At 46.1% G+C, this 17,441-nt stretch overlaps 1 protein-coding gene across 2 annotated transcripts in view; it reads left to right on the forward strand.

Moving 5' to 3' along the window:
• Nucleotides 1-17,441, forward strand: part of RICTOR (RPTOR independent companion of MTOR complex 2) — a 200,969-nt gene that overhangs the window by 144,622 nt on the left and 38,906 nt on the right. For both annotated transcript variants that reach the window (XM_056546097.1, XM_056546101.1), the window contains exons 17-23: nt 1,915-2,080; nt 2,612-2,713; nt 6,932-6,978; nt 7,107-7,242; nt 11,204-11,403; nt 13,519-13,645; nt 16,243-16,407. In XM_056546097.1, coding sequence (XP_056402072.1) covers nt 1,915-2,080; nt 2,612-2,713; nt 6,932-6,978; nt 7,107-7,242; nt 11,204-11,403; nt 13,519-13,645; nt 16,243-16,407 — 943 coding nt within the window. The remainder of the gene's footprint in view (nt 1-1,914; nt 2,081-2,611; nt 2,714-6,931; nt 6,979-7,106; nt 7,243-11,203; nt 11,404-13,518; nt 13,646-16,242; nt 16,408-17,441) is intronic.

A 17,441-nucleotide genomic window follows, 5' to 3' on the forward strand; every position in this document is an offset into this window, starting at 1 on the left:
ATATTCCCTTAAATAACCCTGGGGATACACGTTATGTCGGTTTCCCCTGCTGGCTTGTGCGAGTACTGGGGAGTCTCCTTGTATTGGACAACCTCCTAGGCTGCTGTGGCTGGCCTTATTATCTAGGTTTGCCCTTCTGGTTCTTACGGCCTTAGTGATGGTTGCGGTCTCGGGCTTGATAGCACTCCTGCCCAGACTTCTCCGCGATCCCATTTGTGGGGTGGTCTTTCTGTACCGCACCTTTTTCTTGTTCCGACATAGAAGTATGTCTCCTGGAGCGCTTCGTGGTGGCTGGGTTTGCTCACCCTACAGATGTAAGTCTTCCATGGGACTCTGGAACCTCCGTTCCCATGTCGGCCGCTCCTGTATTCCGGGATGCTCCTTCTCAGGCGTTCTGTTGCTTTTTTGGCTGTTTGTTACTTCCCGTCTCCTCCTTCGGGTTACTTGTATTCCTGGGACGGGGGGCGTTCCGGTCAGCCAGATTACGCCAGTTGGGCCAATTCGGCATATACGCGGACGTGCTTTCCTCATCATGTTTTTTTACCGCTGTTCTGGCACTGTGTTAGACTGTGACTGCTTCCGCCCGGGTGCTCGCGGTGTTCCCCTGGGACTTTGGTTTTGGAGCCTGCAGCTTTTCAAGTTCAGGAACTTGATCTTGTGCATCGTGCCTTTCTAGAGCCGGTTTCCGTATTTCTTCCTTTTTTCCCCCCAGAGGTTCTGGTCTCCACCTTGACTGTGCCCGTCTTCTGCTCAGGCGTAGCTGCTCTCCCTGGCATTTTTTCGCCTTGTTTACTTTAATCTGTTGATTCTCTGGCCGGGGTTCTCTTGTCGGGCCCCTTCTATTTTTGTTTTCCAGCCGGGTTGGCCCTCTGTTCGGTTCTGTGTTTCTGGAAGTCGGTTTTCTACCTCTTTCCAGGTTGGTTACAGCTGTCGGGCTTCCTAGGCAGCCCTTTCTTGTCTCTCTATGTGGACCATAGGTTTGAGTCTCTACAACGGATGATCCCTTCCTTGGCGTCCTAGTCCATCTCCATGGACGGTGGGACCTTCCAGACACTCAGTTTCTGGGTCTTGGTTGCCTCTTGGCCCAGGGTCTCGTCAGTTTCCGGATTGTCTCCCCTTTTCTGGTGGTTGTTATTCCCACCCTAGGGGACTGCTTTTGTACGTCCCAATAGTATTGGTGTCCCCCAATGAAAAGCGACCGAGAAAAGGAGATTTTCTTTTTGTACTCACCGTAAAATCTCTTTCTCGTAGCCGCACCCACCTATTTCTTCATTTTTGGTCCGGATCCTCTGTTCCGGTTCTCCGGGATTCTTTTCAAGGGTCCTTCAGACATATTTCTTTGTTGGCTTCTCCTACTGCTTTGTGACACAACTGATTACCTCACTTCCAGTGGCGGGTATATCTTGCCAGGTAGGAGCCGACTTTTTTTTTCCTAGTGTCAGCGCCTCCTAGTGGCAAGAGCATATACCCAATAGTATCGGTGTCCCCCAATGAAGGCTACGAGAAAGAGATTTTACAGTAAGTGCAAAACATCTCCTTATCCCCCTATCAACAGGATAGGGGAGGAGTAGCTGATTGCGGGGGGTCCAACCACTGGGACCCCCCGCAATCTTCAGAACGGGACCCATCTACTGCTGTGCTCCATTGATTTCTATGGGAGCTCCAAAGAGACCCAAATCCAGCACTTGGGCATCATCGGCACTCCCATAGAAATGATTGGCGCGCCTGCCATCGGTCGGACCCCCAATGGTCACCTACTTATCTAGTATCCTATGGATAGGGGATAAGTGTATTTTGGCTGCAGTACCCCTTTAAAGACTGCTGACAATAGAGTAATTAATTATGTGTCCAGCGTGATCTGGAAAATTTGTTGCCCTATAAACTAAATTCAGACAAATTTTGTATGTTTTACAGCCGCGCTAGTGCAGCACTGAACTGCTTAAAAAGGTTCCACGAATTGAAGAAGCGGGGCCCAAAACCCTTCAGCCTGTATTTAGATCACATTGTGCAGAAGGCAATTGCCACTCATCAAAAAAGGGATCAGCACATGCGTGTCCAGAAGGATATATTTGTTCTTAAGGTAACTTCAGATGGTTGTCTCACTGAGTTTTTTTTTTTTTTTTTTCCTCCATTTTTTTTTTTTTTTAAGCTTTTCATTTTGGGTGTTAAAGGAGGATCGCAGCAAAAAGTAACTAAATAAGTGGAAGCGCCAGAGATGCCCGAGTACAGCACTCTGGTCTCTTCGACGCTCCCATAAAGAATGAATGCTGGGGTCGACACCCGCTCCTCTTAGAGAGCCGGAGCCCATTCAGGAGATCGCGGGAGATCCCAGCGGTCAGACCACCGCGATCTGACACTTATCCCCCTATCCTGTGGATAAGGGATCAGTTACTTTTCTCTGAAGTACCCCTTTAAATGGGATCTATTTTCTCTTTACCTTAAAATGGGAAAGTTAGTCAAGGGACAGGGCTTTAGCTGCCTTGTCAGGTGGCTGGGAGGCAGCTGTCTGGGACAGATATCTTATTACTTTCCTGATTTCATTGATGGGTTTTTTATTAGGTACCTTGCTTTCCTCAGCCTAACATGCTTATTTTTGTGTTTTTATATATAGGATTCAGAAGATGCATTAGTGATGAATCTACGAGATAGCCAGGTCCTTAATCATAAAGTAAACCTCGACTGGAACTGGAATCTCATAGGGACCATACTCAAGGTTCTTGAATTCTTTACACTTCATTTTCTAAACATTCATTGGAAGATTGTTGCATTAGTATTATGCTATCTGCACAGTTCATGGAGTTTTTTTTTTTATAAAGAATGCACCATGTGCACATAGCATTTGATAGAGCTGGTCACACTTTTTTCTGTATGATTTGTACAGAATATGACAGGGGGGAAAAAACCTGAGTATTCCCCACTATAAAATCAGAGGCATATAGAGGTACAGAGAAGGTCCCATACAGTAGAATATGTTGTATCCTTGTATAGTGCATGAATATCAGATCAGTGGGGGGTTTAATTTCTGGCACCCCAGAGAAAAGGCACAGCGCTGTTAATTTGGTAGTTGCCATGCCTAGTATTTCAGCTCACTCCAGTTAAAGGAGAAGTCTCATGGATAAAAACGTATCCCCTATAGCTGTATAGGAGAGCCAAAGATAGCCGAACGGCTCTCCCATAGAGATATATGGAGGGGGGCAGGGTGGCTCCTGTTTTGGGGCGGGGGTCATGACGTGCCACTCCAGGGGAGAGCCGGGGCTCCCTTCAGGAGATCGCGGGGGGCCCCAGCGCTCAGACGCTCTGCAATCTAATCCATGACATAACTCCTTTAACATAAACGGGTCCTCTGTAAGAAAAAAATATTCTAATTTACTGGAGCCAGAAAGTTATACAGGTTTATAAATTACTTCTATTTAAAAATCTTAATCCTTCCAGTACTTATCAGCTGCTGTACGCTCCAGAGGAAGTTGTGTAGTTATTTCCAGTCTGACCACAGTGCTCTCTGCTGCCATCTCTGGCAGTATCAAGTACTGTCTAGAGTAGTAGTAAATCCCCATAGCGAACAGGTCAGTCCCCGCAGCTGTTCTCTGACCTGCTGGCCCTGAGTGACGCATCTCTCCCTACCTTTGTATAAGGTGAGACATGTGACTCAGTGCTGCAGGGGTAGAGAGCAGCCGCCGGGAACTGCCCTAATGTCTTTAAAATATGATTTCATTTAAACACCAGAGCATTTCAGAGTGAATCCTGTAGTGTCCTTGAATTCTGCTCCCTACACCTGTTTCATGCTGCCCTTAGTTTAGGCAGCATAAAAAAAAGGTGACAGTTAAAGTGGCTCAACAACCATCGGTGGGGGGAGGACTCACAGGCTTCCTCTATATGTTGTCGGCGGGGGGAGGACTCACAGGCTTTCTCTATATGTTGTTGGCGGGGGGAGGACTCACAGGCTTTCTCTATATGTTGTTGGCGGGGGGAGGACCCACAGGCTTTCTCTATATGTTGTCGGCCGGGGAGGACTCACAGGCTTTCTCTATATGTTGTCGGCTGGGGAGGACTCACAGGCTTTCTCTATATGTTGGGGGGGGGGGGGGTACTTACAGGCTTTCTCTATACGTTGTCAGGGGGGAGGACTCACAGGCTTTCTCTATATGTTGTTGGTGGGGGGAGGACTCACAGGCTTTCTCTATATGTTGTTGGCGGGGGGAGCACTCACTGGCTTTCTCTATGTTGGGGGGGAGGACTCACTGGCTTTCTCTATATGTTGTCGGCGGGGGGAGCACTCACAGGCTTTCTCTATATGTTGTTGGTGGGGGGAGGACTCACAGGCTTTCTCTATATGTGGGGGGGAGGACTCACAGGCTTTTTCTATATGTTGTTGGCGGGGGGAGGACTCACAGGCTTTTTCTATATGTTGTCGGCGGGGGGAGCACTCACATGCTTTCTCTATATGTTGTCGTAGGGGGGAGCACTCACAGGCTTTCTCTATATGTTGTTGGCGGGGGGAGGACTCACAGGATTTCTCTATATGTTGGGGGGGGGGGGGACGGGGGACTCACTGGCTTTCTCTATATGTTGTCGGCGGGGGGAGGACTCACAGGCTTTCTCTATATGTTGGGGGGGGAGGACTCACAGGCTTTCTCTATATGTTGTCGGCGGGGGGAGGACTCACAGGCTTTCTTTATATGTTGTCGGTGGGGAGAGGACTCACAGGCTTTCTCTATATGTTGTCGGCGGGGGGAGCACTCACAGGCTTTCTCTATATGTTGTTGGCGGCGGGAGAACTCACAGGCTTTCTCTATATGTTGTCGGCGGGGGGGAGGACTCACAGGCTTTTTCTATATGTGGGGGGGGAGGACTCACAGGCTTTTTCTATATGTTGTTGGCGGGGGAGGACTCACAGGCTTTCTCTATATGTTGTCGGTGGGGAGAGGACTCACAAGCTTTCTCTATATGTTGTTGGCGGGGGGAGCACTCACAGGCTTTCTCTATATGTTGGGGGGGGAACGGGGGACTCACTGGCTTTCTCTATATGTTGTCGGCGGGGGGAGGGGAGCACTCACAGGCTTTCTTTATATGTTGTTGGCGGAGGGAGGACTCACAGGCTTTCTCTATATGTTGTCGGTGGGGGGAGGGGAGCACTCACAGGCTTTCTCTATATGTTGTCGGCGGGGGGAGTGGAGCACTCACAGGCTTTCTCTATATGTTGTCCGAGAGGGGAGGACTCACAGGCTTTCTCTATATGTTGTTGGCGGAGGGAGGACTCACAGGCTTTCTCTATATGTTGTCGGCGGGGGGAGCACTCACAGGCTTTCTCTATATGTTGTCGGCCGGGGGAGGACTCACAGGCTTTCTCTATATGTTGTCGGAGGGGGGAGGACTCACAGGCTTTCTCTATGTTGTCGGAGGGGGGAGGACTCACAGGCTTTCTCTATACATAAGCAGGAAAGTAGGACTTACAGGCTCTCTATATTTTTTCAGGGGGAGGACTCACAGGCTTTCTCTATATGTTGGGGGGGGGGGGGGGGTACTTACAGGCTTTCTCTATATGTTGTCGGCGGGGGGAGGACTCACAGGCTTTCTTTATATGTTGTCGGTGGGGAGAGGACTCACAGGCTTTCTCTATATGTTGTCGGCGGGGGGAGCACTCACAGGCTTTCTCTATATGTTGTTGGCGGCGGGAGAACTCACAGGCTTTCTCTATATGTTGTCGGCGGGGGGGAGGACTCACAGGCTTTTTCTATATGTGGGGGGGGAGGACTCACAGGCTTTTTCTATATGTTGTTGGCGGGGGAGGACTCACAGGCTTTCTCTATATGTTGTCGGTGGGGAGAGGACTCACAAGCTTTCTCTATATGTTGTTGGCGGGGGGAGCACTCACAGGCTTTCTCTATATGTTGGGGGGGGAACGGGGGACTCACTGGCTTTCTCTATATGTTGTCGGCGGGGGGAGGGGAGCACTCACAGGCTTTCTTTATATGTTGTTGGCGGAGGGAGGACTCACAGGCTTTCTCTATATGTTGTCGGTGGGGGGAGGGGAGCACTCACAGGCTTTCTCTATATGTTGTCGGCGGGGGGAGTGGAGCACTCACAGGCTTTCTCTATATGTTGTCCGAGAGGGGAGGACTCACAGGCTTTCTCTATATGTTGTTGGCGGAGGGAGGACTCACAGGCTTTCTCTATATGTTGTCGGCGGGGGGAGCACTCACAGGCTTTCTCTATATGTTGTCGGCCGGGGGAGGACTCACAGGCTTTCTCTATATGTTGTCGGAGGGGGGAGGACTCACAGGCTTTCTCTATGTTGTCGGAGGGGGGAGGACTCACAGGCTTTCTCTATACATAAGCAGGAAAGTAGGACTTACAGGCTCTCTATATTTTTTCAGGGGGAGGACTCACAGGCTTTCTCTATATGTTGGGGGGGGGGGGGGTACTTACAGGCTTTCTCTATATGTTGTCGGCGGGGGGAGGACTCACAGGCTTTCTCTATATGTTGTCGGTGGGGGAGGACTCACAGGCTTTCTCTATATGTAGTCGGCGGGGGGAGCACTCACAGGCTTTCTCTATATGTTGTCGGCCGGGGAGGACTCACAGGCTTTCTCTATACATAAGCAGGAAAGTAGGACTTACAGGCTCTCTATATTTTTTCAGGGGGAGGACTCACAGGCTTTCTCTATATGTTGGGGGGGGGGGTACTTACAGGCTTTCTCTATATGTTGTCGGCGGGGGGAGGACTCACAGGCTTTCTCTATATGTTGTCGGTGGGGGAGGACTCACAGGCTTTCTCTATACATAAGCAGGGAAGCAGGCCTGACAGATCCACTTCAGAATACGCTGCATTTCCTGTATTATTGCTATGTTGATGAAATGGCTGTTTTTTTAGTTTTTGGTGTAAGATGATATAAAATCAGCTTCTTTACTGACAATGTTTTGTATTTTTCAGTGGCCAAATGTGAATCTGAGAAACTGTAAGGATGAGCAGCTGCACAGGTACGGATCATCAGCCATTACTGGGGTTTACATTGCAGCGTCCTGCGCTGTCACATTGTGTTCAGTTCTAGTGATTCTACCCCTCCAGGGCCATTCATTATTTTCCTTCTTTTCTTTCCGTCCTTTAGGTTTGTACGCCGGCTCCTGTTTTTTTACAAGCCCAGCAGTGCGCTCTATGCCAATCTGGAATTGGACTACACTAAAGCTAAGCAGCTGACGGTGGTGGGGTGCCAGTTCACAGAGTTCCTGCTGGAGTCTGAGGAGGTGAGTCACTCGGAATAATGGGATATACAAGATTGGCAATGAAGCCCTAAGCGAGGCCACACACAACCGGATTCCTTACTGATACCAACTGTGCATGAAATCCAAGAACAAAGAAAATACCATAAATGTGCACACCCAAAATGAGATAAGATAAATCAAATCCATTTATTGCAGAACAACTACAAAAAGACACAGACATTTAAAGCGTACCTGTCAGATCACCCAAGAAACAAAAACTGTTATATGTTGCTCAGTATCTCATCCTGATCATGTACATATCATTTGTATGTGTCTATGACCTATATTTCTCTCAGAATTAGCTTTATTTCTGAATTACCTTAATGTTGTCGACCAGAAGCAGGGGGGCGGGGTCCCTTTCTTCTCCACAAGTGATAACCACTCCCCCTCCCTCACTCTCCTCAGTCACTGGTCTCGGAAGTGAGCATCTGTAACCCTTTCCTTTCTGGTTTTATGCAATACACACACACTGTGTGCTTACAGCTTTTGCAAAACCACAGTTCCCAGCATGCCCACACATCCTTTGAGTTGTAGTTTTGCAACAGCTGGAGGCATATGATTGGTAAAACTCAGATTTACAGCAATGTTGCTGCAGGCTGTGTTCCTCCTACTGTTGCAAAACTACAACTCCCAGCATGCCCACACATCATTTGGCTGTGCAGGCATGCTGGGAGTTGTAGTTTTGCCACAGCTGGAGGCATATGATTATAGTCCCCCTGTATTAGACACACACACGCTTTGACTTAATTTATTCATAAACATGCACATTACTTAGACAACACAGATTTACACACATACATATATAACCACACACTCATATATGCATGCAGGGACACTTACTTTTTAAATAAGCAATCCTCCATTCAGTCCCTATCTTCAGTCACCATCTTCTTTCATCATCTGCTCACAGGCAGCAGTGTACTCCCGCCCCTCTCCCCTTCTCCTCACAGGCAGCAGTGTACTCCCAATACTCCGCTGCTCAGTGTTTGGAACAAACTGTTCCGAACGCTGGAGCCGGCAGCTTGTGACGTAATAGCCCTGCCCCTCATGATGTCACACCCCGCCCCCTCATGACGTCACACCCCATGCCGTCAATGCAAATCTATGGGAGGGGGCGTGACGGCTGTCATGCCCCCTCCCATAGACTTGCAATGAGGGGGCAGGGCGGGACATTATGAGGTGGCAGGGCTATGATGTCACGAGCTCCAGCGTTCGGAACAGTTGTTCCAAACGCTGAGCAGCGGAGTACCCCTTTGTGTTTTTAAATGTCTGTGTCTTTTTGTAATTGTTCTGCAATAAATGGATTTGATTTATCGTATCTCTTTTTGGGTGTGCACATTTTTATGGTATCTTCGCCCCCCTTTTTTCTTTGTTGTATCAACTGTACATGAGACATAAGAATGAACCTGTCACCCTTTCCAATCTGCCCAAACCACGGGCAGCATGGAACAGATACAGGCAACAGGATGTGGACACATTATGATTCACTCAGGCATTTCAGGCAAATCATAGTTTTAACAGGTATGGCAGGGGGCGTTTTTTTTTCCGCTCGCCATATGCCCAAAACGACGTAGTGTGAATGTAGCCTTACCACAGTTGCAGTGTTTTTTTTTTTAAACTAAGATTTCTCTGAAATGCCTGAGCGTACCTCATCTTATTCATTTGAATGAGCCGGCCAGAGTCAGATAGTCGGCTCATTTTTGCACTGTATCACTTTTATTGCCAGACTGAAAACCACCATTTTCAGTCCGGCAATAAGTGATACAGGGATCCCTCAACTTACAATGGCCTCAACATACAATAGTTTCAACATACAATGGTCTTTTCTGAACCATTGTGACTTGAAACCAGACTCAACATACAATGCTTCGGACAGTCCAGATCTGTGAAACCTGTCAATGGCTGGAAGAACTGACCAATCAGAATGGTCATTCACTGGTAACACACCTGTATTACTAAAGTACATGCACTGTCTGGTAGCGCCCCCTACAGTACAGGGAGGTATTACATGTTCTGTACTCTTTACCTGTATTACTGAAGTGCATGCACTGACTGGTGTCTGGTAGCGCCCCCTACAGTACAGGAAGGTATTACATGTTCTGTACTACTCTTTACCTGTATTACTGAAGTGTAGGCACTGAATTCCTGTCTGGTAGCGCCCCCTACAGTACAGGGAGGTATTACATGTTCTGTACTACTCTTTACCTGTATTACTGAAGTGTATGCACTGACTGGTGTCTGGTATTACATGTTCTGTACTCTTTACCTGTATTACTGAAGTGCATGCACTGACTGGTGTCTGGTAGCGCCCCCTACAGTACAGGAAGGTATTACATGTTCTGTACTACTCTTTACCTGTATTACTGAAGTGTAGGCACTGAATTCCTGTCTGGTAGCGCCCCCTACAGTACAGGGAGGTATTACATGTTCTGTACCACTCTTTACCTGTATTACTGAAGTGTATGCACTGACTGGTGTCTGGTATTACATGTTCTGTACACTTTACCTGTACCAGGGTTAGCTGCTCCTTTGGACACCAGGTGAGGGCGACTCCATGTTACTTTTTTAGGACATTGTGTGTTCTGTACAGGACCCTGAAGAAGCTCCTGTCCTCTACATAGACAGTGATTACAGCTCCCAGCGGATCTTTCTTACTTTTATATATAAGGATTTGCTTGATCTATATTAGTTATCTACTTATTTTTGTTTAATCCTCACTTTTTCCTATTTTTGAATGACTTTTGGGGCTTCAGAACCAATTACCAGGTTTCCATACAGTTATGGTCTCAACATACAATGGTTTCAACATACAATGGTCCCAACATACAATGGCCGTCCTGGAACCGATTAATATAGTAACTTAAGGGACCACTGTACAGTGCGAAAATGAGCCGACCGCAGTCACTGACTGAATGGGATGCGGCGGGGATGCAGCAGCGGCCGGCTTTTAAATTTCCCTGCCATATACGCCAAAAACGTAGTGTGAATGTACCCTAACTAGTCAGTGGGACAGTTCCCTGCACCTTCTACCTGACCCGCCGGCCTTGAGTGACAATTTTCTCCCTAGTAGTGTAAAGAGGGAGACTCATTACTCAGGACCGATGGATCGGTGAATCATGGTGCGCCAGTATCCCCCTGCCTGTATGTTTTTAAGAGTGGAATTCCATGCAGTGGACATTGCCATCAGTGTGAATGGGTCTTCCGCGAGACCCGTTCACACTGAGAAATTGTTCTGCACAAAGAAGGAACATGCTCATTCTTTGTGAGGAAGTCCGCAAGCACTGCATAGCAGTCAGTGCTGCACAGTCCTACTGCTGAAGTATTTTTGGTGGCAGCCGAGATTCCGCAGTGTAAACATACCCTAAAGCTGCCCTCGGTTTGGGTAGCATGGAACAGATGTCAGGTTTAAAGGGATACTCCAGTGAAAAAGTTTTTGTTTTTTTTCATATCAACTGGTTCCAGAAAGTTAAACAGATTTGTAAATTACTTCTACTAAAAAAAAATCTTAAGCCTTCCAGTACTTATCAACTGCTGAAGTTGAGTTGTTCTTTTCTGTCTTACCACAGTGCTCTCTGCCGACATCTCTGTCTGTCTCAGGAACTGTCCAGAGCAGGAGCAAATCCCCATAGCAAACCTCTCCTGCTCTGGACAGTTCCTGAGACAGACAGAGATGTCAGCAGAGAGCACTGTGGTCAGACAGAAAAGAACAACTCAACTTCAGCAGCTAATAAGTACTGGAAGGATTAAGATTTTTTTTAATAGAAGTAATTTACAAACCTGTTTAACTTTCTGGAACCAGTTGAAATGAAAGCAATGTCACTGGAATACCCCTTTAACCCTAGCTGTGCTAATCATTCTTCTCCCCTGCCCCCTGACTTTTCATTGGGTTATATAAATAAAGCCCCACTGACACGTGAAGTTCTTTTTATTCCTCCTCACTCAGGATGGGCAGGGATACCTGGAGGAACTTGTGAAGGACATTGTGCAGTGGTTGGTGTCCATATCCGGAATGAAACAAGAGCGCAGTCTGCAGAACAACGGATTACTTAACACTCTCAGCCAGCACTACTTTCTCTTTATTGGCACCCTCTCCTGCCATCCACATGGAGTCAAGATGCTGGAGAAGTGCAATGTATTTCAGTGGTAAGTGCTCGGTTCCCAGGTTTGACATCATGTATAGAGATGAGCGAACTTACAGTAAATTTGATTCGTCACAAACTTCTCGGCTCGGCAGTTGATGACTTATCCTGCATAAATTAGTTCAGCTTTCAGGTGCTCCCGTGGGCTGGAAAAGGTGGATACATTCCTAGGAGACTCTTTCCTTGGACTGTATCCACCTTTTCCAGCCCACCGGAGCACCGGAAAGCTGAACTAATTTATGCAGGAAAAGTCAGCAACCGCCGAGCCGAGAAGTTCGTGACTAATCGAATTTACTGTAAGTTCGCTCATCTCTAATCATGTATTTGATTATATATTATTATAGTATTATACATTATACTGCAGTTGCCACCTAAGTCCTTGTGCATCATCTTCTCGACAAATCTGTTTCACCTCATTCTTTTTTTTTTTTTTTGCCGTGTCCTAAAGCAGTGTTTCCCAACCAGGGTGCCTCCAGCTGTTGCAAAAATACAACTTCCAGCATGCCGAAGGGAGTTGTAGTTTTGCAACAGCTGGAGGCACCCTGGTTCTGAAACACTGGTCTATACAGTTTATAGAACAGTGTTTCCCAACCAGGGTGCCTCCAGCTGTTGCAAAACTGCAACTCCCAGCATCCCCGGATAGCAATGTTTTAACCCTATTATGTTACAAGGTTACAACCCCGGCTGATCAAAACTTTTGACATGTCCCTAGGACAGTGTTTGCCAACCACGGTGCCTCCAGCTGTTGCAGAACTACAACTCCCAGCCTTTGGCAGTGCTTGTCCAGGGATGCTAGGAGTTGTAGTTTTGCAACAGCTGGAGGCATCTTGGTTGAAAAGCACTGTGATAGAAAGTGTACAGACACCAGTCTATTGGAGGCCAAAATTATACTCTCTGGGCCTCCGTTAAGTGAATCGGGGTCTATGAATATAATTGTGTTCAGGACAAGGACACTGTGGTGTCAATTCAACCTTAGGCTGCTTTCACACTATAGAATTCATCCGTTTTAAAGATCCGTTTGATGTTCCGTTATGAAAATCCTGAAAATCGGCCATTAAACGTCCGTTAGAAAATCCCATTATAGTCTATGGGATTTTTACATTATCCGTTTGAATCCGTTATAGCCCGTTATTAATAATGGACGTTATTTTGTGACGGAAGATAGTAACGGGAGAAATAGCGCATGCGTTATTTCTTCCGTTCATTCTCCCGTCACAAAATAACGTCCGTTATTAATAACGGGCTATAACGGATTCAAACGGATAATGTAAAAATCCCATAGACTATAATGGGATTTTCTAACGGACGTTTAATGGCCGATTTTCAGGATTTTCATAACGGAACATCAAACGGATCTTTAAAACGGATGAATTTTATAGTGCGAAAGCAGCCTAAGCTAAATGGGGGAGGTTTAGCAAAACCCGTGCTAAGGAAAAGTTGCCCATAGCAACCAATCAGATCGCTACTTTCATTTTGCAGAGGCCTGGTTAAAAAGGAAAGAAGCGATCTGATTGGTTGCTATGGGCAACTGGGCAGCTCTTCCTCTGGACAGGTTTTGATAAATCTCCCCCAATATGTTTACATTATATTCTACCACTGAACACGGTGAGATATTTAGTTATTTTGTTAGTCTGTGCCTCCTCTACTATAGAAATGCTGCATAGAACGGGAGAAGACATTGTCCGCTGTGCTTGAAGGTTAAAGGGGTATTCCGGCCTTAGACATTTTATCCCCTATCCAACGGATAGGAGAAAAGATGTCTGATCGCATTCTATGCCGAGATGTGCCGCCCCCCCTTATGATGTTACGCCACGCCCCTCCATTCATGTCTATGGGAGGGGGCGTGGCGGCCGCCACGCCCCCTCCCATAGACATGAATGGAGGGGGCGTGACGCAACATCCCAATGCCGGGCCCCCCCGCGATCAGACATCTTATCCCCTATCCTTTGGATAGGGGATAAGATGTCTACGGTCGGAATACCCCTTTATCAGGAGTAACGCTTTGTGTGTAGGTTTCCTTCCTCTGGATAGCGATGGGCGCTCGCCGGTCTCATTGACACTTTCTTTAAGGTCTGAATTTCTTGTGTGAAAATCCTCAAGTTAGTCTTTTCTATTACAGTCTCCTAAATCTTTGCTCGCTGAAAAACCAAGACCACTTATTAAAGTTGGCCGTCTCCAGTTTGGATTACAGCCGGGACGGACTGGCCAGAGTCATCCTGTCCAAGACATTAACCGCGTCTCCTGAGGTGAGTGATTGGTGATGCTTGTTTTCCGTTACACACTTGCTAAAGTAATCTCTGATGATGATGAATTGATTTAAAGCAAAGCTTTTTTATACCTTAAATTTTTGTGTATTTTTTGCGCATTTTTCTTGCAATTTACTTCACTGTACTAGCCTATTTTTTATCTCTCCAATCCATCTGAAATTGGAAAAGATAAATATCTCTCTTCTCATATCTATCTATCTCATATCTATCTCATATCTATTTATCTATCTATCTATCTCATATCTATCGATCTATCTCATATCTATCGATCTATCTCATATCTATCGATCTATCTCATATCTATCGATCTATCTCATATCTATCTATCTATCTCATATCTATCTATCTCATATCTATCTCTTATCTATCTATCTCATATCTATCTATCTATCTCATATCTATCTATTTATCTATCTCATATCTATCGATCTATCTCATATCTGTCTATCTCATATCTATTTATCTATCTCATATCTATCTATCTCATATCTATCTCTCTCTCATATCGATCTATCTATCTCATATCTATCTATCTCATATCTATCTATCTCATATCTATTTATCTATCTATCTCATATCTATCTATTTATCTATCTCATATCTATCGATCTATCTCATATCTATCTATCTCATATCTATCTATCTCATATCTATCTATCTATCTATCTCATATCTATTTATCTATCTCATATCTATCTATCTATCTCATATCTATCTATCTATCTCATATCTATCTATCTATCTATCTCATATCTATCTATGTCTCTCTCATATCTATCTAACTCATATACTCATATCTAAATGTAACTGGGGCAGCACAACCAAAAAGAAGAAACAGGTGATGGGTGCTAGCAGTCTGTTGTCCCAAAGGTAGATAATCAAATTCAAAAATTCCGCAGCACACCAAAAATAGATGAAAAAGGTGGTGGATTTATTAGCCTGACGGCATAGCCATATCTATCTATCCATCTATCTATCTCATATCTATCTCTCTCATATCTATCTCTCTCATATCTATCTCTCTCATATCTATCTCTCTCATATCTATCTCTCTCATATCTATCTCTCTCATATCTATCTCTCTCATATCTATCTCTCTCATATCTATATATCTCATATCTATCTCTCTAATATCTATCTATCTCATATCTATCTCATATCTATCTATTCATATCTATCTATCTATCTATCTCATATCTATCTATCTATCAATCTATCTATCCATCTCATATCTGTCTAATATATATCTATCTCTCTCATATCAATCTATCTATATATACCCCAAGAAAGTCACAGAACACCCAGGTAGCATATGGGGCAAAATAAGAGAGCTTTATTGGCCCATGTTATATAGCATGCTTGATAAAGAGTGTGTGATACCATCGAAACGTCGTATAACATGGGCCAATAAAGCTCTCTTATTTTGCCCCATATGCTACCTGGGTGTTCTGCGACTTTCTTGGAGTATATACCAATGGATGCGGTCTGCGACTGGGACAATTGTCATCGCTTGCACCCCTATCTACTCCAGCTGCACTGTTGAGGTTGTGCTGCCTACCCTGTGCCTGTGTATCTATCTATTTATCTCCTATCTATCTATCTATCTATCTATCTATCTATCGCATATCTATCTATCTCATATCTATATCTATCCCCTCCATGTATCTCTATGGAAAAAGATGATGGAAAAAGAGATGCAGCGTTCATGCCTCCCCACCTCTCCCATAGAGCTGAATGGAGGGGACGTGTCTGTCGACCTCAGTGAGGTCGACGACACAAGTATTAGCTGCGCAGAGCCGCAGCAGTGCCGGGTTCCCAGCAGTTGAACCCCCCTCGAGCAGACATTTAGCTCATATCCTGCGAGGGGATTCTAAAGCAGGAAAGTATGGGACTGACAATTTTTACGCACACTGCCATGCAAAGCTCCAGGCCAGACAAACTTTGATTGGAGTCTACAGTGGATGTATATGTGCTGGGGGACAACAATTACCAATAACACAGGGCTGCAATGTATCTAACTGTAAAGGGTTACTGTGGGATTTGTTTCTAGTAGATTTAGTTGTAGATTGCAGGGGGTCCGACTGCTGGCAAGTCGCGGCCAACACGCCCTCTTCATGTATCTCTGTGGGATACATGGAGGAAACGTGTCAGCTGCAGCTCTGTGCAGGGGTGGGCACGCCCCCTTGCAGCAGATTTCCGGGGCCCCGTTCAGGAGATAGCTGGGGGTCCCAGCTGTCGGATTTCTCCACGAGCTATAACTTATCCCCTATCCTTAGTTATGTTTCCCTACAGAACTCCTTTAAGTGGTCGCAGGGCACTTGCTAAATTTTGCACAGGTAAACATTTCCCGAAATGTCAATTCAGTGAATCATTTTCTATGGTTCAACCGTTGTGAAAAATTTTGCAACTTCTTGACCCATTGCGCAAAAAGTTGCAACTTTAGCCTACCAAAACTTTAGCCCCCAAACCCCCCCCCCCCCCCCCATTGATGTAAAGACTAAAAAAGATGTAGTATGTAGGTCACATGTCTGGATTTTAAAACATTGGACATGCTATATTTTTCCCTCTTTGAGCAGAGTTGTCGCCTGTATGCCACAAAGCATCTGAGAGTTCTCCTAAGAGCCAACGTTGAGTTCTTCAGCAATTGGGGGATCGAACTGTTGGTGACGCAGCTGCACGACAAAAACAAAAATATCTCCACAGAAGCCCTAGACATTTTGGATGAAGCTTGTGAGGATAAGGTAATTCAGTGAACATATTCAGTATTATTTAAAGTGTGCATTAGCATAAACTTTTTATATAATGTAGATAATATCATTATTTAAATTTGTTATATACATTGGTTAAAAAATGTGTATATTTGTGGGTGAAAAAATGCTGTCCCTGCAGCTATCACATGCTTGTCCTCACTGCACAGAGCCCTGCTTGTCCTCAGTGTACAGAGCCCTGCTTGTCTTCAGTGTACAGAGCCCTTCTTGTCCTCAGTGTACAGAGCCCCGCTTGTCCTCAGTGTACAGAGCCCCGCTTGTCCTCAGTGTACAGAGCCATGCTTGTCCTCAGTGTACAGAGCCCCGCTTGTCCTCAGTGTACAGAGCCCTGGTTGTCCTCAGTGTACAGAGCCCTGCTTGTCCTCAGTGTACAGAGCCCTGCTTGTCCTCAGTGTACAGAGCCCTGCTTGTCCTCAGTGTACAGAGCCCTGCTTGTCCTCAGTGTACAGAGCCCTGCTTGTCCTCAGTGTACAGAGCCCTGCTTGTCCTCAGTGTACAGAGCCCTCTTTTCCTCAGTGTACAGAGCCCTCTTTTCCTCAGTGTACAGTGCCCTGCTTGTCCTCAGTGTACAGAGCCCCGCTTGTCCTCAGTGTACAGAGCCCCGCTTGTCCTCAGTGTACAGAGCCCCGCTTGTCCTCAGTGTACAGAGCCCCGCTTGTCCTCAGTGTACAGAGCCCCGCTTGTCCTCAGTGTACAGAGCCCCGCTTGTCCTCAGTGTACAGAGCCCCGCTTGTCCTCAGTGTACAGAGCCCCGCTTGTCCTCAGTGTACAGAGCCCCGCTTGTCCTCAGTGTACAGAGCCCCGCTTGTCCTCAGTGTACAGAGCCCAGCTTGTCCTCAGTGTACAGAGCCCTGCTTGTCCTCAGTGTACAGTGCCCTGCTTGTCCTCAGTGTACAGAGCCCTGCTTGTCCTCAGTGTACAGTGTGGCATCTTTAGGGGGCATGAATGATTTCACTGTGTGTATGTGTGTTTCATACCTCACTGTGTGTGTGTGTTTTTTACTATGC

This window comes from Hyla sarda, chromosome 1 (genome assembly GCF_029499605.1).
Source record: "Hyla sarda isolate aHylSar1 chromosome 1, aHylSar1.hap1, whole genome shotgun sequence".
Classification (NCBI taxonomy): domain Eukaryota; kingdom Metazoa; phylum Chordata; class Amphibia; order Anura; family Hylidae; genus Hyla; species Hyla sarda.